At 37.0% G+C, this 26919-nt stretch overlaps 2 protein-coding genes across 3 annotated transcripts; both read right to left on the reverse strand.

The window, feature by feature from the left end:
- Nucleotides 1-11667: 11667 nt before the first annotated feature.
- LOC134794337 (procathepsin L-like) lies at nt 11668-15994 on the reverse strand. The gene is made up of 6 exons (XM_063766129.1): nt 15907-15994; nt 15116-15318; nt 14426-14573; nt 13313-13518; nt 12852-13044; nt 11668-11895 (listed from the first exon to the last, which is right to left on the reverse strand). Exons 1-6 carry the CDS (start codon nt 15991-15993, stop codon nt 11734-11736), a joined length of 999 nt encoding a protein of 332 aa, XP_063622199.1. The 5' UTR covers nt 15994; the 3' UTR covers nt 11668-11733.
- Nucleotides 15995-16939: 945 nt separating this feature from the next.
- LOC134794336 (procathepsin L-like) lies at nt 16940-20529 on the reverse strand. 2 transcript variants are annotated; one of them, XM_063766127.1, is made up of 7 exons: nt 20398-20529; nt 19607-19712; nt 19330-19532; nt 18670-18808; nt 17933-18138; nt 17423-17615; nt 16940-17118 (listed from the first exon to the last, which is right to left on the reverse strand). In XM_063766127.1, the coding sequence occupies exons 2-7, from the start codon at nt 19706-19708 to the stop codon at nt 16954-16956; spliced, it is 1008 nt and encodes a 335-aa protein (XP_063622197.1). In that variant the 5' UTR covers nt 19709-19712; nt 20398-20529; the 3' UTR covers nt 16940-16953. The 2 variants fall into 2 exon arrangements, with proteins under 2 accessions (XP_063622197.1, XP_063622198.1); XM_063766128.1 differs by having other exon boundaries at nt 20421-20445.
- Nucleotides 20530-26919: the final 6390 nt, after the last annotated feature.

Below are 26919 nucleotides of genomic sequence, written 5' to 3' on the forward strand. Positions count from 1 at the left end.
CACGCATAGAAGTAGAATGAATGGTTGCATTCTGATAAGGTAGGTATCATACAAAAATACAGTTTATCATTTTGGGCAATGAACAACTAATGTAATAGTGCAAAGGTTTTGATACAAAAGTAGTAAATAAAATAGACCACCTTCAATTATGAAATGTTAATGTTCTTTTATAGTTTTTTACTCTGGATTCTTTCTTATACGTATATATACATTTCTTTACACCTTACGGAGTAAATATAATTAGGATATTCTACGCAAAAGTATAAATACCATAGCTTGTTTTAAAATAGAAGATAAAACAATACTCTTTTTTTTTGGGCAGTCGTGTAAAATAGAGGTTAATGTATCTGTCTTGTCTATAGAACTAAAACTTCACTATATTATGATACATCTTTAAGATAACTAACTAATATATAGAGTTAGGACAATTTATCGCAAAAATAAATATTGTATGAAACATGATACATTTTTTTTTAACCATTTTGAAGTATAATCTGGAAATTTTATAAAGATACTGTGTACTGTGTACATGTGTACATGAGTAAATAATAATAAATAATCTTGTCCTATTTTGAGATATAAATGATTTTTGATGGTTATGCGATGATTTGTCCCATCACTGCTAATATTGTATCAAAATAAAAATATACCTGAGATTTTGTTCCGCTAATATACGACGACTAGGTGGCTGCCAAGTATGGGAGTCACCTTATTTTTGTCAAACTTTGGCAGTTATGTACTTTTATATGCACTTAATCCTTTAAGAGCTGAAAGAAAGAAAAATATGGTATGACTTATAAAAGGACTGGGATATCCATATCGACGTTTTGTTTATAAAGTGTTATCGACTTTAGGGTAAATGCACCAAGTATTTACTTGCCGACACATCTATAGTACCAGGGAATAAAAATATAAATGTGCTTAGAAATAAGTGTGCCTCGCAAAATTCTTTTACAATAATAATAACTCCACGATGAAATTCGGCCACGGCGACTACTACTGTCAATCCCGGTGCTGTCGCTGGTGTGCTTGCAAGTGGATGACGTAGCCAAAGAGAATTTAGACTGGAGGAATATTGTCAAAGTAAATTATGTAGTCAGTACATTTACTGCCATCTTTCGACACAAATTATTAAAACACAAACGTCATTTGACTTTGACCCTTATTCTTTCACTGATATGTGTTAAAGTTGTTAAATATCAAAAAGTATCGCCATCTACTCGAGAGCAGGCCAAAGGTATGGCGCCATCGCTCGAAAAGATGCACCATGCCTTTGGCCTAGTCTCGAGTAGATGGCGATAATTTACTTTGACAATCCGCCCCCTATTTCAAATTCTCTTTGACGTAGCCGATGTTATTGGTGAAAATTGCGGGCGGGTGAGCACACTATTAATGTACAGTCGGCGTCAAAGATATGTTTGCACTTTTGCGCATTACTCCTTTGTAATAAGGCGAAAAATGTAAACATATCTTTCGGCTCCAGGCATATCTCGCTGCCACCATGTAATCAAACACCGAGCTCAGATTGGACTTCTCAGACTGGTTTATTAAAATAATAACGGGAAGATATATTACTTTATGGAACTACCTACAACAAACGTCAACTGTACTTATAAAGAATTGCAACAGGCGGTCTGGATTTTATTCCATCACGCTTGACATCCAGCTTTAAGCGCCGCCGAGATTCAAAGAGAGATCTCTAAATCAAAACAAGACAGCGATGTCTCATGAGGCAGGTGACGGAGCATACCGCCCAAATTAAAGTGTTGGGTACAGTCACCTGCAATAATATGTTACACAACGAAGGCCGCAAAGATATCTGACACGATCTAATTTGTAGAGCCTTAAGGCTCTTATGAGCGTGTCACATATTTTTGCGGCCTTCGAAGAGTAACATACTATTGCAGGTGTACATGACGCTTTTTTTTTAATACTTCTGATAAAGCTAAGCCGAGATTTGGCATAGCATTAGACAATCTTTGCTTTAAATTCAAAAATAAAATGATAGTTTTGCGGGACAGCGGCTGATAAGTAAAAGGTACCTTTGACGGGTAAACTTGGACTGATTTAATCGATATGTGCTTACATACAGTAGTGCTACATTCTTAATCTACGCTATACAAACATATCTGAACTGAATCAGCGCGTGACGCGCAACTTAGGAGTTGTTAGCGCAGGTGATAATATTTTGCAGACCCGCATACAGTTTTTTGCAGTTTGTTAAGGCCACCAAAATAACAAAACTTGCGCCTTTGATGCGCCCCCGACCCAAATAATTAATTATAGTTTCTATCATGTGTGAAAAATCACTTTTTATTTGTTTTAATAGGTACATCCTGATAGAACTAAAATATTATATCATTAACCACCACTACACCCGGTAATTTAGGATATCAGCCAAATTATAAAGCATTTTGAAAAGCAACTATAGGTCAGCATTTTAGTGAAAAAGTAACAAGAAAAAAAAAATGCCGGATATTTCTGTCGGTAACAAGTACCTTTACCCGAGACAATCACAATTATTGGGTGCTCAATTACGATGACAACCGCGACCAGGTACATGCACTTGTCACCACGATTAAATGCGCTGATTACAATAGGCCTCGACGAATGGGGCGCCCGTACCTGCGGGTGTTCGAGCATCTTGCTTTCGTACTAAAGGGGAGACCGGGGTTTGTCGTCTCTTACGAGTGTTCTTGTCGTCCTATGGTACCCCATAGAGTAGAGAGAGTCTCTTACGAGTAAGAAAGGATAACCAAAGTAGTAAATTATATAATTTACTGTAAAATGTGCCTACTTTGCTCCCACTGAGTAATTGTGCTCCAACAGTCTTTACCTATATAAGAAAACTATATCACAACCTCATTTAAGTGTTACAACACGATAGTAGTGATTGTCTTGTTTAAATCGGCATATATATCAGCATACCTATCCCCATATAATAATTTTAAATTTTATTTAGTATTTTGAAGCATGGAGCAAAGTAAGTAGGCATATATTACGGTAATTTTGTTTTTGTGGTTTCTTTTTCAAACTATATTAATCTTCTTTTATGAAAAAGTTTTTTACTTAAATACTGATTTAGTAAGTAACTAATTCACTGCAGGATAACTGAAACAAAAGCAAACTTTATTGTGACTGCAAGCTATTTTCACGTAGAGTTTGCTGCTACGTACGACCCTTTCGATATCGCGTTTCTGGTTCTCTTCCGTTCTGCTGTCCAATCGTACAATACAGTAGCATTTCATTACAATGACAACTCGTAACTATTTTTGAAATGTGACGTACTGTGTGCGGTGTACCTAACATATGTCTGCCATAATTCATAATGAATTTTGCTGCTAAGTATTTTTTTTATCGCTTCAAACTTCTCACCCAGCCCCGTTTTCCTCTGGGAACATTGACATGAAATCTTTTAAAAGAGATACATAATAACCTAATCTAATTAAATTGTTCTACATATAAATGAGGATTCAACTTTCTGCTTTGTTACCAATTTTGTGAAGTACTCACGTTTCAGAAAATGCTTGAATGGTATTTTAGCTATGGTTTTTAGTTTTAGTGTTATTGGCCTTAAAAAGGCATTCATATTATCTATATTATTGCTGCTCCTACTTACATTGTAATTCATATAGGAAAATAGTGTGAGTATTCAAATTCATAACATGTTTCAAAATTACAATTTAATTTTAAACAACTTAAATACAAACATTATATCGGGTGGAACAGAACGAAGGATTTTTATGCAAGTGGGGAATTATTTAGGCTACGTACTTTATTTTTCAGTTATTAATCACGATAATATTTCTAACCGTTTTTTTGAGATAAGTACAGTTTGTTAAACATTAGTGCAATAATCTGTATGTTTCAACCCTAGCAAGTAGATCCTATTGAATGACATGACACGCGTCAATTTAAAATGTAAATAACTTTGTAGGGTTGTCACTGATATAAAAATATTTCATTTTAATTATTATATTTTACTTTTTAATCCAGTTTTACGATTATAATAACTCGATTGTAGATCACTTAGATAACACTATCCTTTCAGCTCAGTCTCTAGAAATGTTCCACCCTGTAAACGTTTCCTTTAAAGTTCTAAATGGAAAACTGAAAAAAGGGCGGGAAACTTCGTGCGCGGCGGACGCGGTTTTCGTAACTAAAGTTTTGAAATTGTATTTTTAAAGGATTGGAGTCTGTATTTAGTGTATATATTTGTAGATTTAGCTTTAGTTTTTAATTTTATTAAGTAGTTAGGTGTACATATAGGGTTAAGTGCTAATTATATGTAATTTATATGGGGGATGGCCAGACCCCCGACCCTGGGGGAACGATTCCCTCAGGGTCGAAAACACCAATAGATATTTTAATTTCCGCGATAGAGTCATCGATGGATACTGATGCGTCAGTATCAAATACTACGGACGTAACTTTAAAGAGAAAAATTCTTTCACGGATGACCAATTGTAATAAAAGAAAACGCAAATCTGGGTCAAGCAAGAATAAAAATACAGATTGTGTTTGCGTTGCTGAAGCAAAATTAAAAGAGAATGCTACCAATCATCCACAGCCAACAGTAAATCCGAATCCCATTGTAACCTCGAATTCTGAAAATACAAATACTCTTAATAATAACTCCCCACCTACTCATGTGCCTGTTGGTCGTGACCGCTACCAACAGTCTGACATTGCACCTTTTGTTGTACATGTTCAAAAAGAAGCTACCAGTGATGGCACAACTCTCCATCCTATCACTTTTGGTCGTTTTATGCGACAAAATAACATTCAAGGTGTTGTGAACGGCAGTCTAAAGAGAATAGGCAGAAATAGAGTCAGCATTGCATTTGCTACACACACTGATGCTAACAATTTTTTAACCCTTTATAGGGCAATTAACGATTTCGGTCGCAAAAGTGACCACTTGAGTACCTATATTTGTGTAGCTCAAATTTCAAAAATATTTATGCATATAACGTATTTTGTGATTATTTGTGTAAACCATGAATGGGCAAAGGTCTCAAATGCGACCGCGTTAACCATAGACAACAAAAACCGGTAATTTTGACGCGACATAAAAGTGGTCTCGAACGCGACCGCTGCACTATTAGAAAAAAAAAACATGCAGTTGACAGCTATGCAACAATTATTTGGCGGTTTTCTCCATAAATAATGAACAAAACCAGGAAAAGGTAAGTTATTTACGTAAATTTATCTTTAATTATGTCTTATTTGTGCAGTTTTAAGCAAGTACATTCATTCTTACAAGAATAATCGGGCTTAGAAGTGAACCTCCCGGTAAAAAAACAATCGGTCCGTAATTTGCCCCCTCATGTTCAAATCTTATATTTTTATGTTAAAACATAATATATTTTGCTGTAGTTTTCTATATCAAAGGCTGAAATAATATATTTTGATTTACAATTATTGTTTTTGATTAATTGCAACCGGCAAAGATAATATAACCTTATCATTTCTAAATTCAGGTCCACTTTTCACTCCTCCAGCTTCTACCATGAGAAACATTAACGTGGTCTTATGTTTTAGATGTACAGGAAACGATACTTCACCGCTGCGGAACTGGAAGATCTATCAGATGATCAGATAGAACAGTTATTTTCACTGACTGATGAACAGGCTCTGGATTCAGATATTGGAGGAGATGATGATGCGGAAGATATCTTAGATGTACCAGCCAGAACAAGAAACATACCAACTAGAGCTTCAACCCATATAGCTACATCTTCTCCACCTTGTGATATTCAGGAAGAAATACAACCTCAGCCTCTTTCTCGCAAAAGAAAAGTCCCTAATGGAGACATAACCCAAGAGACAGGCAGCACTATTTCACCATCACCACCACCACCAGAGGTACGAGTACAAACATCTGAAAAACGTAGACGAGGAGCTAGAACCAGAGGAGGCACTAACGCTGCATCTAAACGACAAACTGTGAATGACATAAACTCTCCATCCACAAGTGCAACAGGGTCATCAGTGCAACACTGTAGCCAAGGTAGCCTTGGTGGCAGAGGAAGCCATGGTGGCAGAGGAAGCCATAGCGGCAGAGGTAGCCGTGGTGGCATAGGTAGCCGTGGTAGGGTGTCTGCAGTATGTGGAGAAACTCAAGCAACTGCAAGCCAGCCATCTCAGGAACAGTTTGATTTTAAACGAATCTACAGGACCCCCCAAGAGTACAAAGGTTTTAAATTCAGTTCATATGCAGGTATTAATGTTGAAGTTGATTTGCTCAATCCGTTAAAAATATTCACTTTATTTTTTACCTATGATGTTATGACCAATATAATTGTTGAGAGCAACCGGTATGCAAGTCAAATGGGCACTTCATTGAATTTGTTTCAAGCTATAACAATATAACAAATAAGAAATAACTTATAAAAGGTAAAAATTTGTCCAATATAACTAAAGTTCCTTCAGGTGTAACCTATAGAATAGTATAATATTATAACAATGATTGATCTCATTTGTGCCTTAGAATCTTTTCGTTAGTTGTAAACTTTAAAAGTTGATTATTTAATAAAAACGATATTATTTTCTTAAAAGTTGTTTAATTGTGTGGTTTAAATAAGTTGTAGGTGAATGAGCAGTGGTCAATATATAGACCGCATTGTATAACGCTGTATGATCACTGGTCAAATGGATGACCACCCTAGAAGTAACATCAAATGGTCAACGGTCATATGGTTGACCGCCAATTATCTCGCTTTTCCGAAAATTTCCAAAAATTTTAAGAAATTAGATTTTCGGTATAACCCTAAACTACAATATAACTAAAAATAAAGAAGATTGCCCAAAAAAAAATCTTGCCCTATAAAGGGTTAAGTAATGACAGCTTAGGAAATAACAAATACAATGCTTTCATCCCAACTTCCAATGTCACACGAATGGGAGTGATCAAAGGCGTACCACTTGACTTGACTGATGATGAAGTACAGACTTCTATTAACCTGCCAATTGGCTGTGGGCCAATTATAAAAATTAGAAGAATAAAAAGGAAAATTGTTGTCAATAACACTACTCAATTTGTGAATACTGGTACCATTATACTTACTTTTGATGGGCAAGTATTACCAACCCGGGTGTACACGTGCTACATGGCCTTGCCAGTAGAACTATATATATATCCAACGGTTCAATGTTTCCTTTGTTGCCGCTATGGGCATGTTAAAAATCAGTGCCGCTCAAATCCAAGATGTTTCAAGTGTGGACAAGGTCACTCTGGTGAATCTTGTGATGTAGAGGAGGATGACTATCAGTGTTGCTTGTGTAAAGGTTCACATCAAGCCACTAGCAAAAAATGTTTAGAATTTAACAGACAAAGAGCTATTAAAGAAACTATGAGCAAAAGTTGCATCTCTTACATGGAAGCTTCCAAAATTCACCCGCCTGTGTCTAAGGTCTCATATGCTGAGGCTTTGCTTGCAACACCATTGTCATCTTCTTCACAAACACAGCACGATTCACAGAGTTATCAGGATAAAATACCAGAGTTGAATAACCCATCTTATAAAAAAACTGTTTTTCTTAAACCCAGGGCTCCTGTAAAGTTAGGCAAAGGGTATGATAGGTATGCTCATTCAGAAATAGTAAGACAACCAGTTATTCATAGGGAAAAACCTGTTTTTAGTAGTGGTAACTGTAGTAGTAACAAAGAAGAAACGCCTAGTATTGATGCTATAGTAAAAGCTCTTATGAATTTAATGTCCCAATCTAACACAGTATCACCGTCCAACGTTGCAGCAGTTATTAATGCTTTATACCAACTCAGAAACAACAATAATGGATCAGAGAGCCTTAGTGGTTCAGTGGAATGTTCGCAGTCTAATCAATAGAAAACAAGATTTAATACATGTTATTAATAAACATGATCCCTTTCTAATCTGTCTTCAAGAGACATGGTTGAGAAAGGATTCAGTGTTTAAAATACCAGAATATGTATGTCTGAGAGAAGACAGACCTGATGGGTATGGTGGAGTGGCCATACTTGTCAAAAACTCTTTAACATATAATTATATCACTCTACCTGTACATAGTGATGAATTATCTGTTATAGCAGTGGTTGTAAATAGTATTTGTTATGTATCATTATATTATAATAAACCTAATAATAATATTTTTAAAGAAATTGAAGAACTTTTTAAGTTCCTGCCTAAACCATTTGTATGCTTAGGGGATTTTAATGCTCACCATGAGTTCTGGGGCTGTGCTCAAACTTTATACTATGGAGAAAAACTGTTGGAACTAATTAGCTCATGTAATTTATGCATATTAAACACTGGATCTCCAACAAGGCTCGCTCGAAATCCAAGTGCAATAGATCTGTCCATTTGTACTCCAGATCTTGCTTCATCTATATCTTGGTCAACTGCAGTCTCCACTTGTGGTAGTGACCACTTTCCTATTCTCATTACCTTTCCTTACTTTAAGAAGCCTCAAAAGCATGTCAGACAACCCCGTATTAAACACAAGTTAATAGACGATAAATGGGATCAGTATAGAGATGCTGTAGAACAAAAAAATAATAATTTGCCAGAAATAAGCCATTTGAATATATTAGACAGTTCACAAGCATTTGCCACAGCTTTGGTTGAGGCTGCTAATGAAACCTTTCCATTGAATAGTAATGGTCCAGAATTCATTCCATCCCCACCTTGGTGGGATTCAGACTGCACCCTTGCAGTTAAACAAAGAAAGGAGGCAGAGAAAAAGTATTGTCAAGAAATGACTGATAATAACTTTGATAACTACTTAGAAGTTGCTAAATCCACTAAAGAATTACTTAGAACAAAAAAGTTTGAAGGGTGGCATAGGTTTTGTAAATCATTAAGTCCTAATGTTTCACCATCTATAGTTTGGCAAAACATTAGAAGATTTAGATCAGCATTTAAAGACACACAGAGTAAAATATCCCCAGTTTTAGCAGAACAAGTCATGGATCGTTTGGGCCCACCTTACGTCCCAGAGCATCCTATGATTTTAAGGCCACTCATGTTATCTAATAATAATCCTGAAGATGTTTTAAATTCCCCTTTTTCACTTTTTGAACTGAAAGGAGTACTTTCATCAACTAAAGACTCCGCACCCGGTGAAGACGGGATTCCTTACTCTTTCTTGTCAAAACTTGACGATAACAGTCTTTGTTACTTCCTTTCTTTGATTAACAATGTTATGATAACAGGCTCTGTTCCTAAAGAGTGGAGGACTCAAACATTGATTTTAATACAGAAGCCGAATAAACCCAATTCAGATCCCACATCTTATAGACCGATAGCTTTATCAACTGTACTAGCTAAAGTTGCCGAGCACTTAGTAAAAATTCGATTGGAATGGAATTCTAGAAAATAATAAACTTTTATCTTGTAATCAATTTGGTTTTAGAAAAGGTAAATGTACTCTTGACAGTTTAAGCATTTTTACCACAGATATCAGAATAGGTTTCTCTAGAAATGACTTTTTAGTTGCTGCCTATCTAGATATAAATGCAGCGTACGACAACGTCAACATTTCAATTTTAAAAAATAAATTAATTCAACTAGATGTTCCCAACTTTTTGATTAATTTTATAATAAATATGTTGCATGAAAGGTATATAAAGTATTCATTGGATCAGTCAGGAAATGAAGTCATTAAAAGAACAGTTTGGAAGGGCCTGCCACAAGGATCTGTCTTGAGTCCTTTACTATACAACATTTATACTTATGATTTGGAACTTTCTGTTGAAGGGCAGGTAAATGTTCTTCAATATGCCGACGATTTGCTCTTATATGTTTCTGGGCGATCTTTAGAAAACATTAGTAAAGTATTATCATCATCTTTGGGTGCCTTAATTAATTGGTTGAATAATAATGGATTAGATCTTTCGCCGTCTAAAAGTTCTGTTGTAGTTTTTTCACGAAAGCAAACTATTCCACCTATTAACATAAATTGCGATGGTATTCCATTAGTAATTAAAGATAATGTAAAATTTTTGGGAGTTATACTGGACCGTAAACTTACTGGAATTCCTCATTTTGAATATATTGCATTAAGATGTGAACGAAATCTGAACATTTTAAGATGTCTGACAGGAGCCTGGTGGGGGGCTCACCCTTTTACTATGAGATTGCTATACAACGCTTTGATTAGAAGTGTTTTAGATTATGGCACTTTTCTTCTACACCCTGTAAATGTTAAAGCTATCAAAAAAATTGATACTATTCAGTCTAAGGCTTTAAGATTGGTTATAGGTGCAATGAAATCGAGTCCAATAAGTTGCTTACAAGTAGAATGCTGTGATCCACCTCTTACGTTTAGAAGACAGTTTCTCTGTGATAAATTCTTTTTCCGTACTCTGCAACTGGATTCTCATCCATTGCTTTTAAAATTAAAGCAATTAGCTGATCTGGTCGGAACCTGTAATTATTGGTCCCATAAGGATTCTCCTTGCCTTGTTAAGAGTTTTAAAAAATATCAAGCTTTAGAAGCACCCACTTACAGAAACGCGACTCTGCCTTTATATCAACATGATTACAACAGTCTCATTACAGATCCCGATATTAGATTTAACATAGGGTTATCTAAAAATGATATTAATCCAAAAATGGAATTTATGAATTTTCTTAATATTGAATGGGCTGATTGGCACTGTTTATACACAGACGCCTCCAAACATGGCGATAGGAGTTGCGTTGGTGTTGGAATTTTCCATTCACAATACAAAGGATTACAACTTATCAAACTGCCACCTGAAACTTCCGTCTACACTGGTGAATGTTATGGTTTACTTAAAGCTATAGAATATATACTTATGCTGAAGATACCAAAAACCATAATTTTTTCAGACTCTCGCAGTGCTTTAGAAGCCATAACGAGGTTCCCATTTAAGTCTCATAAACAGTCTCCAGTTGTCTTTAATATTAGAAATCTTTTATATAAATGTTCACAGAAGAGTTGTGCTGTCGTGTTGGCTTGGGTACCAAGCCATGTGGGCATTCCTGGGAATGAAAGAGCTGACCAATTGGCAAATGAGGCTATTCACGTGGGAGACATTGTGCCATACCATAATTATTGTCATGACTTAATAAATTTATCAAAAGTTTATTTGTATGAGGATTGGAATGGGATTTGGAATAAGGAAACCTCAAAAGGTAAACATTATAGGCATATTCAGCCGTCAATTCCAAGGAAACCATGGTTTAACAAAATGTTTTTTTCGAAAACTGTAACTTCTGTTTTGTGTAGAATGCGCCTGGGGCATGTTTGTTCCCCGGAGCATTTACACAGAATAAATAAAAAGCCGGATCCTCATTGTCCTTGTGGTGACTACGGGGATCTGAACCATATTTTCTTTGCATGCTCTCTTCATGATCGGTCTGATTTCCTTTCCAGCCTTGAATCATTACGCATCCCATTTCCTACATCCATAATTTGTTTGTTATTTAGCAACTCGTATGATATTTATAAAATCATATCAGTATTTTTAGAAAAGAATGATATAAAAATATAGTTTATAATATTATAATTATATATATTACAGTAAATCCAATCCTTTCCTTTCCAAATTTTCGTCTTATCCGTATTTCCTAATTCCTTGTTTCCCTAACTTTTAATACCTTCACAACTTGACATTGGCTAACGTTCCAAAAGCCATAATAGAAAAAAAAAAAATGGAAAACTTCTAACCTCCATTTAATGGAATTCAGGGGTTAGCAACGTTAGCCGATGATGTTCTCGGAATCAGACAAGGGGATATGAGGCGCTGCTGGCTATACCGCAGTTATTGTCCTGGTTCCGCGCCATCTTGATGTAGCCATCACGACCCCATCTCTTGCCCCAGGAGTTCTTCACAATCCAGTAGTCATCTCCGTTCTCGTCTGTGCCGTATCCCACAACTAGTACCTGTGGACATGGGTCAACTTTAATAAGTGCCATTATCAATCTTATCACCCCTAAAATAATGTCCATTGTCTATAGTATCTATGTTTCTATCAGCCAACAACATGCATGTGCTCCCTGAGACTTTCATGAGGTCATATTTGTACAACTTTGGGTTTTTTTATCAATTAGCACTTTTCTACCCATGGCTCCCGTACCAGTACTTGGATATTTCGACCTTGAAGATACATTGTTATGTGGATTGAAGGAGGGGGTGGGGGTGGGGGGGGAACTAACTTAGATTCTGGGCTCCTATGTACCTTGTCACAGAGATTTAATTGTATGAAATTATAAACTGACACAGATGTCGTGTACTAAAGAAAAAAATACCAAGTCCTCCAATAGCTTTCCGTAGTTTGACTACCTACTTAAAAAATCACAAATCAAAATTTTTTATGATTTTGATTTGTTCTCTAGAAGAAAATGAAATGTACCGTAAAATGGGGTGAGTAGGGACATAACTGTCATTCAAACCTCGATAACATTTTATTTTTACATTTAACGATAAACACAAAATTCCACCTCACCCCGTAGTCCCTCGTAGTTGGGGTGAGATGGGATTTCATACAAAAGGTGATTTTGAAACGTTGTTGAATCGATTTTTTTTTATTATGAATATTACTATAACTCCATTTGTAATAGGAATATATTATTTAGGTAGCTGTAGCCTTTAAAAACCATCTCAGCCCCCTGTCATCCCTTGTCTCCCCATTCATAAGCCGACTCTCCTCGCAATCCTTACTATACCCATTTTACGGTACTTAAAGATTTATAGGTATGACATAGCTGATGCGCCGCAAATGAACGATAGGACTGGACACGGTGAAACTATAAATGTTCCTTTGGATATTTAAGGATGACTCACAAGCTCCGGCCCGGACACGGCCCGGTCTAACGTGTGAGTCATTCTTTATGCTTACCGCATGGTTGTGTTTGTTAGGATTGCAATTCTCTTCATAGTATACTCCGTCGCCGTAATGGTGGATTGACGGCAAACAGTTAATGGCTACAGATATAGGGCCAACAGTTGCTACCGCCTCTTTCAACTTGTTTTCGTCCCTCGGAATTGTTACGTATCCTTTGTTGGTTGCGCCTAAATTCTCGGGATCATATCTGTAAAAATGGAAATATGAGATTTAAATAGTTTTTATGAAGAGTGATGATAATAGCATTGTACGTAGTATGTGTCTCCTCATGAAAGGCGCAGTCATTCGCAGAGGCTAAAGATATCATGTTTTTGTTTTGTACTTAGATCTTTTTCATATGCATTGTGATACACCCTCCGCCCCTTGGGCATTTAACATTTATAACAGTTGAGATTGCATCACTACAAGATGTATGGAATTAGTTTGTTGTTAATACAGACTGCGTATTATTTTACCTGCACTGGCCATTCTTCGCTTCATATGGATATGAGGCCTCAGTATCGATCCCGCCATTGTCCTTAATGTACTGGAAAGCATTATTCATCCATCCGCTCCTGCACCCACGACATCTGTAGTTGCTCGTACAATCGATCAAGTTTTGCTCTGATAGAGATATCAAACGATTAGTCTTGATAAAAACTTGGCCCTCAAGAGCCCCCGTCTGTTAAGCAGAAAACAGTTCTGAAATACACTTGAATAATTACTTGGAAAAAAAAAAGATCTCTTGTAAGTATAGTTACGAGTACTAGTACATAAGTGTTAGTAAAATTGAATTATCATCATAATAATCATTATTTCTTTTAATATTCCTGATTAGCGGGCCAAGGGGGCGATTTTTGAAATTCGACCGCTCGATTTCGTGCATTTCGTTAAATAATATCTCCGCTACTAGGCATTTAAATTCTACTAATAAAATTGAAAACGAGTGGTCAATACCACTCGATTCCAAATTTCTATCGCTTGTATTTCAAAAATTAGCATTTCGCCGTTTTCCACCGATTTTCGAGTGACGAAATCGAGCGATCGAATTTCAAAAATCGCCGCCCAGGGCTTGCAGAACCGTTTTGCATTTGTGTCGATTTTGAGCGTTAGCTCTTTTCAGCGAACTTGATATCTTTTTCTCAGTTGATTGTAAGGACCTCCTATTGTAAGGAGAAAAATATAGTATCGACAGTATACAAGCTCGGCAGTAGGTATATGTTAATATACGTGCGTGCGTGCAAGTAGTAGGCGTTAGCCTCGGGTACAAAACTGACGCTCCGAGCATGCACGCTCGTAGCTGACGTCGGCTACCACCATTGAGCGTGCGTTCCGTGGCCCCCGGGTAGCAGGGGAGAATCTTCTTAAAGTACAGGGGCTTAGCCAAGATGCCAAGGTAGCCAAGACAATCGTAAATCGAAAAACACCAAACGGAAAGAAAAATTGAATTGGGACGACAGATTCTACGAAAAGTCGTGTGACTATTTCCATAAGTACATTATTTGTGTTTCGATTGCATGGGAGTGGCTCTTTGGCGGAGAATTCGTGAGAATCTTTACCCTTAAAAAAAGCTACATATTGGTACTTACGGTGCTGAAGGCCCAGCAGGAGCCGCAGTGTCCCTGCGTCTTGACCTCAGTCACTGCTCCCTTTTCCCGCCAGTCCACGTAATCGGGAATATTAGCAAATGATGACGTACGATCGTTGAAAGCTGGTTCGTGTTGTGTAAAATTGTCACTAAGGAGAAATCATTAAAATATTATTTGACACCCTGAGTCACGTTTTATAAAAGGAATCGGTGTTTATCCATCGTTTTAACAATTGCAAAATTCAATTCAAATTGATAACCTCCTCTTATTTTGAAGTCGGTTAAATGGGTCAAACAGATCACTGTGTTAGGTCTTTAGAACAAGAGTTAAGGGCTATAAAGGTTAATTTTCTTATTTAACCCTTATCCACGTGAAAAGGTCCTCCTTTTATTTAAAGAACTATGATAAAATCATTACTTACATGCCCACAAGCTGTTAACTATTGCCCACAGGAGAGAAAACTAGTGTGTTCGCGCGAACAGTACATTTTTCTCTCCTGTGGGCAATAGTTAACAGCTTGTGGGCATGTAAGCAATGATTTTATCATAGTTCTCTAAATAAAAGGAGGATCTTTTCACGTGGATAAGGGTTAAATAAGAAAATTAACCTTTATAGCCCTTAACTCTTGTGTATGTCTACAGGAAAGACATAACACAGTGATCTGTTTGACCCAAATAGACTTCAACTTACTCGATATCGGGGAGAGCACCGTACATATTACGCTCAAACTCGTCGTCATCCAAGTCAGAGTACTGGTCCAGCTTGAGACTGTAGGAAACCTGTCCTTGCTCGAACCGCATGTTGTGCTGCATAATCTTCATTTGATTTTTAACGTAAATTTGCAAGCGACGCATTTCTTCCACCGCTGATTTATAGTGTTTCTTATGCTCTAACTAAAATAGGTAATAATTGGAGTTGATGAAAGCGATTCAAAATTCTATCTACGCTATTCTACTTAACTGGCATTTGCAGCGTTGCAGCACAGTTTAAAAATATTGTATGTAAATATTTCAATAATAGGATAAATATATATTTTTTTAGATTAAAAAAATCTAACATGCCAATAAATAGACTGATAATCCTGATTTATAATTTGATTACATCATTCATCATCATCATCATTTCAGCCTATATACGTCCCACTGCTGGGCACAGGCCTCCTCTCATGCGCGAGAGGGCTTGGGCTATAGTCCCCACGCTAGCCCAATGCGGATTGGGGACTTCGCATACACCTTTGAATTTCTTCGCAGATGTATGCAGGTTTCCTCACGATGGTTTCCTTCACCGAAAAGCTAGTGGTAAATATCAAATGATATTTCGTACATAAGTTCCGAAAAACTCATTGGTACGAGCCAGGATTTGAACCCGCGACCTCCGGATTGAAAGTCGGATGTCATATCCACTCGGCCACCACCGCTCCATACATAAGACATTTGATTACATAAGTCACAGTAATTAATTAATTATAAATATTAGTTTACCTTGAAATTCCCAAATGATTCCAAGTCGTCTACAGAGACCGCCATCACCGTGGCCATCACAAATACAAGCAAGAACGCACCCTTCATTGTATTTGCTGTATATACCTATTTATTTGAAACATTTTGACAATGCACAGGATAGAGTAAGAGATAAGTAACAAACAATATAAATTTATATAATTTTCGGCTTTATTTATTGTTGTTTGTATTACTTATATTTAATTTTTATTATTTAATGTAATTTATTGTAATTGTATCAACAAAAATAGTGAACAATAACAATACTAATAAATATAATATTTAGTTAAACGGCTATCGGATATAGGTATGTAATTTTTAAACAAATTATAAAAAAAAGCATTTACCTTTAAAATTATGTTTGAATCAAAGTTGATACCGGTACAGTCGACTTTCTATACCTACTTGAACAGTTGTGCCCTCTGACACTGAAATGGTGACCGCTTCGTATCAAAACCTACTTATATACATGTTTATACTTATTAGTCTTGTATTCAGATAAACACTTCTCTTTGGCATTGAAGATTTAGATAATAAATTTGTTTCAAGCATGTGGTTTACGATGAATGGAATGACGTGTGAACTGCCAGGCTTTACGTATTGACACTGATTTAGAATGTTAGCAGATTCATAATATATAAGGAAAATTGTTTATATCGTAACGTCTACGTGGAACTGAACTAAAACTGAAACGATTCTATTATATATTTGGCTTGCGGTAGTTGAAAGACAAACGTCCATTACTAATTTAATATAAATATGTATATTTTCTATAGATTAGCGAGCCTTGGAATCTTTTTTGAAAAATATGGGTTTGTACAAGATTAAAGGACGATTCACGCTAGACCGAGCTGGGGCCGGGCCGGAAATTCCGGCGCTTCGCGACAACAAAAAACACCACGTTGAGGTTATAATTTAGAATGAAATTTTGATTATGATGTCGCATTCGTGAGACTAAAGAAACGCACAGAAAAAAAAAGCTTTGGTCTAAATGTCGTTCAGAACTATAATTAACTTCCACAATAACAATTATTCAACAGTTGGATAAGAAGCGGCGCTAGCGATGCCGCAGTTGTTATTACGGTTGCGCGCCATCTTGATGTAGCCATCCCTACCCCATCCCTTGCTCCAGGAGTTCTTCACGAGCCAATAGTCACCGCCGTTCGTGTCCGTGCCGTAGCCCACAACCAGGACCTGACAAAATTACTCACATAACTTCGCAAGATACTTAAGGTAACATACGGATTCAGACTGCACCAGCGTTACTTCAGCAGTATTTCGGTGCGACATTGCTGCAATGATATCAAAAATGACAAAAATTCGGGCATTAATATTGATTTTGACATTTTCTGCAGCAATGTCGCGCCGCAATATTGAAGCACTGCACTGCAATAATGCTGCCGACATTATTGTTATTAAAAATCATGAACATAGAAAAGCATCTTTACTCTCAAAATGTCTAAATTACAGTATTTATGTACAATGGTGTTAAGCTTACCCCATGATTGAGTTTAGATGAAGAGCAATCTTTTTCATAGTACACTCCATCTGCGTAGTGCTGGAATGCGTGGCCGGCGTCTATGGCTACTGCTATGGGTCCAATGTTAGCTACCGCCTCCTTCAGTTTATCTTCATCATTCTGGATCGTCTTGTATCCATTGTTAGTAGCGCCTGAGTTTTTAGCATTATACCTATGGAATTATATTTTTTCAATTATTGATTAATAAAGAATTTAGTGAAGGTTACTAGGTTTTAGGCAGTTGGTCAGCCAAATCTGCCGTAGAGCTAATAACCGCTGATGTAATCTGAGGGCATACCAAATACCGCTCCTGCATATTCGAGCAATAGAGAGGCGGATAGGTTAAGCAGGAAAACTGACCCCACCACCATGTGAGCTAGGAAGAGAGAGAGAGAGAGAGAGTTTAGTGTGGATATTGTACACTTGTACAGTCTATATTGTTGACTGATAATATAGGCCACCTTGTTTAATGCATGCTTAGACTCTTACCTGCATTGGTCATTCTTCGCTTGATAGGGATATGAATCCTCAGTGTCAATCCCGCCATTATCCTTAATGAACGAGAAGGCGCTGTTCATCCAACCGCCCTGGCAGCCATGGCACCCATAATTGCCCGCACAGTCGACCAAGTTTTGCTCCGATAGGGATGTCAAGCGATTATGTTTGATGTAAACCTGGCCTTCGAGAGCACCCGTCTGTTTGTCCAAGAAATTATCGGAGTTAGAGCTTTTTTATAGCTGACAAAGTTATCTTAATTCTGGTTTTAACGAAGGCTATTTATGCAAAACAAGGATTTTATTCCAGTAGAAAAAATTAAAGAGATTAAACAGTGTATTTTATAGGTATATACAGATCTATCTAATCTAAGCGTAAGTAGTTATCTTCATAAGACCCCACCTAGACAAATTCAATGGTAGCTCATCACAAACTCGTTCTCCTAAAGCGCCACTTGCACCATCCCACTAACCCGGGGTTAAGCTATTAAACCGTTAACCCAGTGTCAAATTAAGAGTACTATAGGCGGGAAAAAGCATTAATAGTTACATAGGTACATCAGAATATTATGTGCCAGAAAGTTGAAGGTTAAAGATAATTGACTAAGCGCCACTTGCACCAACCCTGTGTCAAATTGTACTGATAATCATGACAACTCCAGGTTTAATCGGTTAACCCCGGGTTAGTGAATGGTGCAAGTGGCGATAAGAGTAGAATTATGTTTGACTCACGGTACTGAAGGCCCAGCAGGATCCGCAACTTCCCTGGTCCTTCACGGCCGTCACTGCTCCCTTGACACGCCAGTCCACCTGATCCGGAAGGTTCGTAGCTGCTCTTGTAACACGTGAACCGTGACTTGTGGAATTGTCGCTAAGAATTCAAAATTTAATCTCAATATAATTCTTAGGTTTTAGTCAATTATACCCACTTGAATAACTTACCTTTTTATCAACTATCTAAAATAGTTACCCAAGTTAAATCAAGATAATACACTAACTCAGCTTTACAAAAAGATTGCGCGAGCAATCTAAAAATTGTAACCTTGGCAAAATATCTATATTACGTTTTTTGTTTTATTTATTTACATACAATATATATACTACTAAACGAATATTACGTTTATTTTCGAGAGTCACGTTTTTCAATTCGCCTGGATCTCTTTAGTCCCGTCACAAAAAACACTTTGAGTTTCACATTTGAACATACATCCACATACATATTTTTACACATTATTATCTACTAACTACTATAACGTAAAATAATCGCGTACTTCTATATACTTAAGCTATAAAATTTCCTCTAACAATTAATTTCTCCTGTCTCGGAGAAAAACTCAAGTAAATAATTAAGTAAATAACCAATTTAATGACATTAGCTGCGACTTAACTCACTCAGCATGGTAGATGAGACCATTCATGATATTGCTAAATTCTACATGTTCCATGTCGGAGTATTTGTTCACTTTAAGTTTAAAGGAAACCTGTCCTTGTTCAAAGAGCTCGTTGTGTTGGACTATATTGTATTTGTTCAGAGCATATATTTCCATGCGACGCATTTCTTCTGCCACCGACTTGTAAACTTTTTTGTGCGTTTGCTAAAGCAAAATATACAGATTATAGTATATTTTTATATTTTCTAAATAAATCTTTAATGTTAACATAATGTTACCTTGAAACTTTCCCACTCCTTTTTGAATAAATCTACCAAGGATATCATGGCCGACGCTGTCGCGATCACAGATAGAATCAGGATCAGGATACCACACTTCATTTTGCTTTTGAACAGACATAACATTTAAGTAGGTACATAGGTACCTAACTGTTAGAGTTAGACCAACAAAAGACTGCAGCGATTTTGATAGCCCACGCAGTGCAAGTGTTATTTATACGTCATAATTTCATAGGGCTATCACAATCCCTGCAGACTTTTCTTGGTCTAACTCTACATACTTTTAAGAAACCTTAATTTACTCGAAATTATATTTGGAAAAGCTTCAGATTATAATATAACAAAGTCAAAAAACAAATAATTGAAAATAATCGGTCACCATAAAGACTTTATAAAGATTCAAAAGAAAAAAAAGGCAAGTGAGAACGTCAAAAATAACTTATATAGGTATTAAATTTATAATAAATCTCGATTGCAAATTTAGCTGTCCCACTACGGTTTATCTAGAATTCTAGATACTTCGGAAATATAGGTAAGTATTTGATAATTTAAGTGTGATATAACTACAAGACGAAAAAGTTAAATGCTAGTTATGTGTGTAAGTTAGGTAAAAAATACTGATAAACATGCCTTTCCGTTAAATTATTCTTTAAGTTTAAGTCCCAAACCAGTGACCTTGCTAATTTAATGGGCTACATGATTAAAAGTTAGCTCGATAGGAAAACAAATTGAAGCTTCCGCACTTGGCTGCGTCTCACTTTACTTTTCTTTATAAGTACATGTAAACCCACCTAAATAATTATAAGTTACAGACCTGGAGACTTGTGTGGTGTTACACTACTAAAAGGAAATGTATTTGACCACAAGAGTGACCTGACGGAATCACAGTCAACTTATATATGTTTACCTTTGCCTATTTACCTTTACAATCTAAGCCTAGACAATACTACTTAGTGCAGTTGTATTTAGCATTATGCCTTAGATAAAGCATTTGCAAAGCGTTTGTGGTAAATGGTATGACGTGTGAACTCCTAGGATTCACATGTCTGTATAATTTTAATATTTTTGTCAACGTTTATTCCTGTCTTATCTGTAAAAACCTGAAAATTAGTAAGTACTAAGTAGAAATCAGGATCGGACGACAAATGAATACAAACGGAATAAATATATCTTTAATGGGCCACTTAGCTTACAAGTCGAATATCTGAAACATATTGAGAATTGTTTCATGAGCCTTCGGGATGGCTGCTCAACGGAGAAAGCCAACAACAATAAAATAATGACTAGCCTTAGCCAATAATAAATTTATATGTCGATGCTTCACAGAAAGGTACGGAAAATGTATATATTTTGTGTTATCGAGCTCAAATGAAGCAAATGAGTTGTGGCATGGATGGCAAAATGAGCATGCGTCGTATTGGCAGTGTGCAGATGGGGCAGTATATAGGATCGAGTAATGTGGCGTAAAATAGAAGTAGGTATTTATAAATGTAAAGAACTCCGTACAGACAACTTGATAATATTTTGCATTATTAGACTTTAAAACCATATCGGATGGAATATTTAGCACGACTTACAACAATTGACAACAAACGAACCATTTACAAAAGGCTTCTACATATTTGTGTGACTACGTCCGCGTGTACACGATCTCGCAAACATCTTTGTATAGCTAACGCAGCTAGGAAGAAAGGCACAGTGGAACCTCGCTGACTCGAACATACCTCGACACTCTAACGGTACAGTGAAACCTCAATAAGGCGAAATCCTCGTTAACACGAACTATAATACTATTCCCTTCCCTTCAAAGCCCAAATCGTAATTTTTAACCTCATTTAGACGAAGTACTTAACTACTGAAATCATATTTAATTCCAATATAGCACTGATTTTAGATCCGGATTATTAGTGCTTAGTCATATAAACATATTTAACTCGTTTAAGAAATTTGAAAAGTGTCTGTTAAAAATAACGACATAAATAATTTAGCATGAATTTTCTGCACCTCATATGCGCATGCTTCAATTATAGGAAGTGGATTTATTCGAGAGTCCTGAAAGTGCTTGGAGTCCGGCGTGCATCCATTTAACGGATGTGCTGCCGCCTGTGTATATACTCGTATAGCTACTGTTTTCCTAATGTAAAACAAAGGATCGGCCTGGAAGATAAGTAACTACTTAATAATACTAATCAAAATCAAAAAACCTTATCAAAATTCGTTTATTATCAAGCAACAAAGGCCCATAGATAAACCTTACATAAAAAATACATATAAATTACATAAAACTTAAAACTAAACACTATTTTGGCGACAAAACGGCGTGGTTCCGTTGAATCGTCTCGTCGGATTCGGCAGTTTGCCCCGGAACCTCTGAAACACGACACCCTTCGGCCAGAAGTCGGCGCACTCGAGGATGATGGTCCCCGGCAGCGATCGCGGCACGCGCACCGCAAAAGTTGAAGTAATAAACTAGAATAAACAAAATGTATGTCTGCCCAATACGAACTTTAAGATACGTCAATTAATAGAACTAGAATTGATATGGATTAGATGTGTCAGTGTTTCTAGATCTATTAAATGACGTATCTTAATGCTCGTATCGGGCCGTGTCGCGAGGTCTCTTTTGGGGCAAAGTACTAGTTTACACCACGACAAATATTACTGAATGACGTGGCGTCAGATTTGAAACAGTTTAGCGTTATTCATAAACGTCTGTCATGTCTAACGAGTCGTTGATAATTGTTTGTTCTTATTCGTCATTTCGACATGATTCTGTAAAGAGAAATAAACATTTAATAGAGGTTTGCTAAGTTTCATGAATATTTAAGGGGATTAACCGCCATGTTTGTCAGCTGACATTGTTATGTTCTTGTCAAGAAAAAACTTGTTTTACAAACTGTTGAATATTCCATTTTACTAAACACTTGGTAAAAATGACGGCTTAACCCAGCTGTTGTTCATTGTGTACCGTAAAACGGGGTGATTAGGTTTCGCCGAGAGAGGTGGGTTATGAATGGGGAGAGAAGGTTTGAGAGGGGTGTGAGAAGGGATTTTAAGGCTACTGCTACAAAAATAATGTATTCCAATTTAAAATGGAGCTATAGTAATACGCATAATAAAAAAAAATCGATCCAACAATCTTCCTAAATCACCTTTGTATGAAAACCCCTCTCACCCCAAATACGAAGCACTACGGGGTGAGGTGGGTTTTCCTCTTTATCGTCAAAGTTATGAAATGGAACTACCCAAAATAAAATAAAAACTAAAATACAAACGTCCGGAACACTTATTATATACACCAATACACCATTCAGTTTTCATATGTAAAAATAAAATGTTATCGAGGTTTGAATTTCAGTTTTTTTACCCCACTCACCCCATTTTACGGTACACGGAAAAGGAAAATAAATATAAGAACGGGCTGTCAGTTTTCATCTACTACTTTCCTATTCACGATTCCATAGACATCATGTTAAGTTCATTCGTTCATGAACATCTGGGTCTTTGATGTGTCATTATTATTATCCGAAATACTCGCGGCTCGGGTAATAAAAAATTAAGATTAGTGAAATCATAATTATGTACAAACACTGAAATGACTACTACTACTTAATGGCGCAGCGACCAGTGAATAACTAGATGTAAAAGAAAGTAAATTGCAATTGCAAAAACATTGTTTATGGAAATATAATTAAAAAAAAAGTATATGTGATAGGCCATCTCTTTGGTACATATTTGTCTATTGCAAAACTTATCTAGTGACCTATGTACTAGCCGCTTGCTAGCCGCCCCTTTCTCAATCCCATCATATTTCATATGTCAAGCACGCTAAGCGTTAGTAACGAAGTCAAATATACCTACATTTTCTTCGATGTATCATTTTTGTTTTGGGTTTGTATCTCTCTGTGTGAGTCCAGTTATGAGGCGAAGGGAAAAAGGGTTCGTAGCCAATCCCCGCATAGTAATAACGCTACGTAGCACCTGCTACGGACTCAGCTGTTGTTTTTCCTCCTTCTACCAAAAGCTCGATTCTCTAATGAAAATTGTATCGGAAGCGGATTGGAACATCAAAATTAAATAAAAGTAAGTTCAAAAACTAAAACCCGACTACTGCAAATCGCGCTTTAAAAAGTATGAAACAAGATAGAATTCGTATCTGAAATTATTTATTTATAATCGTGGCATACGAGCATGGCGATCCTTTGAATATCTCTGTAAATATATAAAAAAAATAGTTAATTATATTACGTTGTATTTTTTTATTAAAAAAATGATAACATTTATAATATTTCCTGTTTGATAATTTCAGATACGAATTCTATCTTGTTTCATACTTTTTAAAGCGCGATTTGTAGTAGTCGGGTTTTAGTTTTTGAACTTATTTTTATTTAATAAATTTTGGGGTCATGATTTCGTTACTATTTGAAGTCACTTTATATTACTTTTGAGAGGGCGTCCTCAGTACAGAAATGCACGCAGAGCGCCGCATAAATCGGGCTACGCCCGACTCCTTTGGCATAGGCGCCGAGTACCTCGTACGTCGGAACACTTTGGAACACGTACAGCGTGCCTCGTACGTCGGGCTACGCCCGACTCTTTTAGTATGAAACGCGTACAGCGAGCCTCGTACGTTGGGCTACGCCCGACTCTTTTAGTATGAGGGCGCCGAAGGCGCCCGGCTTTGGAACGTGTAAAGCGTGCTTCGTACGTCGGGTTACGCCCGACTCTTTTAGTATGAGGGCGCCGAAGGCGCCCGGCTTTGGAACGCGTACAACGAACCTCGTACGTCGGGCTGCGCCCGACTCCTTTAGTATGAGGGCGCCTAAGGCGCCCGGCTTTGGAACGCGTACAGCGAGCCTCGTACGTCGGGTTACGCCCGACACTTTTAGTATGAGGCGCCTGGTGCCCCGCTTTGGAATGCGTACAGTGTGCTCCGTACGTTTGGCTACGTTTGACTCTATTAGTATGAAGGCGCAGAAGGCGCCCGGCTCTGGACTGCGTACAGCGCGCCACGAACATCGGGCTACGCCTGAGCCTTTTTGTGTGGGGGCGTCTTTTGGACCGAGTCCGTTGCGTCACATAGGTACGTTTCAGTAAGCTTTTTTTGTCCTGCAATATTTTACGAGGTGAATATATGTACTAAGCAACTTTTACTATGGGACCAAACCCGATCTCGTAAAAAAATTGGCTGTTTTATACATTGTGGCTGATCTGGACTTCTATACCTACTCACGTTATAAAATATTGCAGGTCATTGAAAAAGCACCATGTATATAGCGGCCAAAGATTTGCAAAAACCTTCTTGTATCGCCGTAGTCGCGTAACACGCGGATAGAATCCAGAGCGCTTGTAGATTCGTAGTTCGAATTACCTACCCGATAAATTAATGCTTTATCGGGTGCATGCAAGCAAACTCGGGTGCAAAAGCTAACAATATGTATGTAGACGACAGAACCTGTAAAAGAAACTTAAAACTAATACTTACCTATACTTATATCTAAATATACCTTTTTTACTTACCTATTCTGTATTATGATGACTTCTTATATAAATAAATCTATACTTACGTATTGAATGGTGAGCGCGAGCGACATGCAATACTATATATACATACCTAGATGCATAGATGCATACGTACCTGTATCCATGGTATAATAATATACTCCGCCTGGTACTCCATTCCCGTCTTTTCTAGGTCACCTAACTGACACGGGCCTACGTCATCATGCGACAGCGCTATATGATAATAAGCGATAGCGCTATATATAGCGGCCATGTTGTTGTGACGTAGGCCCGTGTCACTCTGGGAATGGAAGACCATGTTTTATTAGACTATGCCTGTATCCAACCCGAATCAGTTGCTAACTGACCACTGTCACACACAGACGCTGTCCCTCGCGGCCGCTACCTATCTTTCATTTCTCATACTTACGTGTTTTTCTCCTGCTACTCTTCTTCCCTGCACCCCTTTCACCGTCTACAGTCTACAATGTATATATTTGAAATGTGCTAATTGAGCTCTTTCAAATTATATACAAGACGTCATCATTACTTATTTTAATTTTTTTGGTTCGTGACTTTATGACCTCTAGAGGGCGCCGTGTTCATTTTTTTGTGACGTCATATAGCCTATAACCAGCGGACAATTAAGACGATTCGAATGACAAATCGTTTGTCAAATTATAATGAGTACTTTAGAAGTTATGAGGGAACAGATGAACATACATACATACATACCCACATACATACCGGTCAAAATCATAACCCTCCTTTTGCGTTGCCGTAGTCGGGTAAAAAGATTTCTTTTAGAGCCTAAATGGAACTAAAATGTGATAGTTAAAGGTTCGCTAGGTATCTGTTTGTTCGTTTATCCCATGTGTTATTCTATCTGCCCGATTAGAACTTTAAAGGGGCCCACAGATTAACAGTCCGCCGGAGGGAATCGGCCCGTCAGTTAGAACAAAAAGTTGACAGTTCCGAACAACTGACAGGCAGATACCATCCGGCGGACTGTTAATCAGTGGGCCCCTTAAGATACGTCAAATATAAGGTCTAGATACGATATGGTTTAGATATGTCAGTATCAAAAGTGATGTTTTTGTTTGAAGAAACGTCACTTTTGACACTGACTTATCTAAACCATGTCGTATCTAAATAGACGTACCTATCTTAAAGTTCGAATCGGGCCGTAATAGGTTTCTTTTTAACAAGCTTTTATTAGGTCGACCTGTATGTAACTAAGATGTAATGGAATCTAAGGTAACTCATTTAACCATCTTCCAAGGATCGTAGCGTCATGAAAATTGGCAGCTGTATGTAGTTCTGATGACAATACAATAATATGGTACTGTCGAACTGATCTGATGATGGAGACAGGAGGTGGCCATAGGAACTCCGTGATGAAACAACGCAACCTAATTGTGTTAGGGGTTTTTAGAATTATCTCGATGAGTATTAGTTGTCTGTCGTAAGAAAAGTACAGTCAGCGATAAAAGCTTGTACCAAAAAATGAAATTTTTGCCAAAAACTTATTTCAATTGTAGTTACCAATAATTTGGTACTTATACTTTCAGGATCATTTGAAAGCTTTGTGAAACTACTTAGGCAAGTTCAAAGTTCATAAGATCCTTAATGAATAACTTCATATCTGCAATACGTATTACTATATTATTATTCATCTTTGCTTTACCACGTATTCTACGAATTCAGTAATTGCACTGAAAAGCATCTTACCTGAAGCTAAAAAGCACGTATAATTAAACTTAAAAGGAACACTTAATTATTCTCTTATATGCGGCGAGCTCTGAACTATC

This window comes from Cydia splendana, chromosome 10 (assembly GCF_910591565.1).
Source record: "Cydia splendana chromosome 10, ilCydSple1.2, whole genome shotgun sequence".
NCBI lineage: Eukaryota > Metazoa > Arthropoda > Insecta > Lepidoptera > Tortricidae > Cydia > Cydia splendana.

What these genes read in the sequence shown, in the direction of transcription:
- LOC134794337 (XM_063766129.1), bottom strand. Translation starts at nt 15,993, where the DNA reads ATGAAGGGTGCGTTCTTGCTTGTATTTGTGATGGCCACGGTGATGGCG. An exon ending in GGTGCTCTCCCCGATATCGA is followed by an intron (nt 14,574 to 15,115) that starts GTAAGTTGAAGT and finishes ATTTCTCCTTAG; the next exon opens with TGACAATTTTACACAACACG. An exon ending in GCGAAGAATGGCCAGTGCAG is followed by an intron (nt 13,045 to 13,312) that starts GTAAAATAATAC and finishes CCATTTTTACAG; the next exon opens with ATATGATCCCGAGAATTTAG.
- LOC134794336 (XM_063766127.1), bottom strand. Translation starts at nt 19,708, where the DNA reads ATGAAGTGTGGTATCCTGATCCTGATTCTATCTGTGATCGCGACAGCG. An exon ending in AGGAGTGGGAAAGTTTCAAG is followed by an intron (nt 19,533 to 19,606) that starts GTAACATTATGT and finishes ATTTTGCTTTAG; the next exon opens with CAAACGCACAAAAAAGTTTA. An exon ending in GGTCTCATCTACCATGCTGA is followed by an intron (nt 18,809 to 19,329) that starts GTGAGTTAAGTC and finishes TTGAATTCTTAG; the next exon opens with CGACAATTCCACAAGTCACG.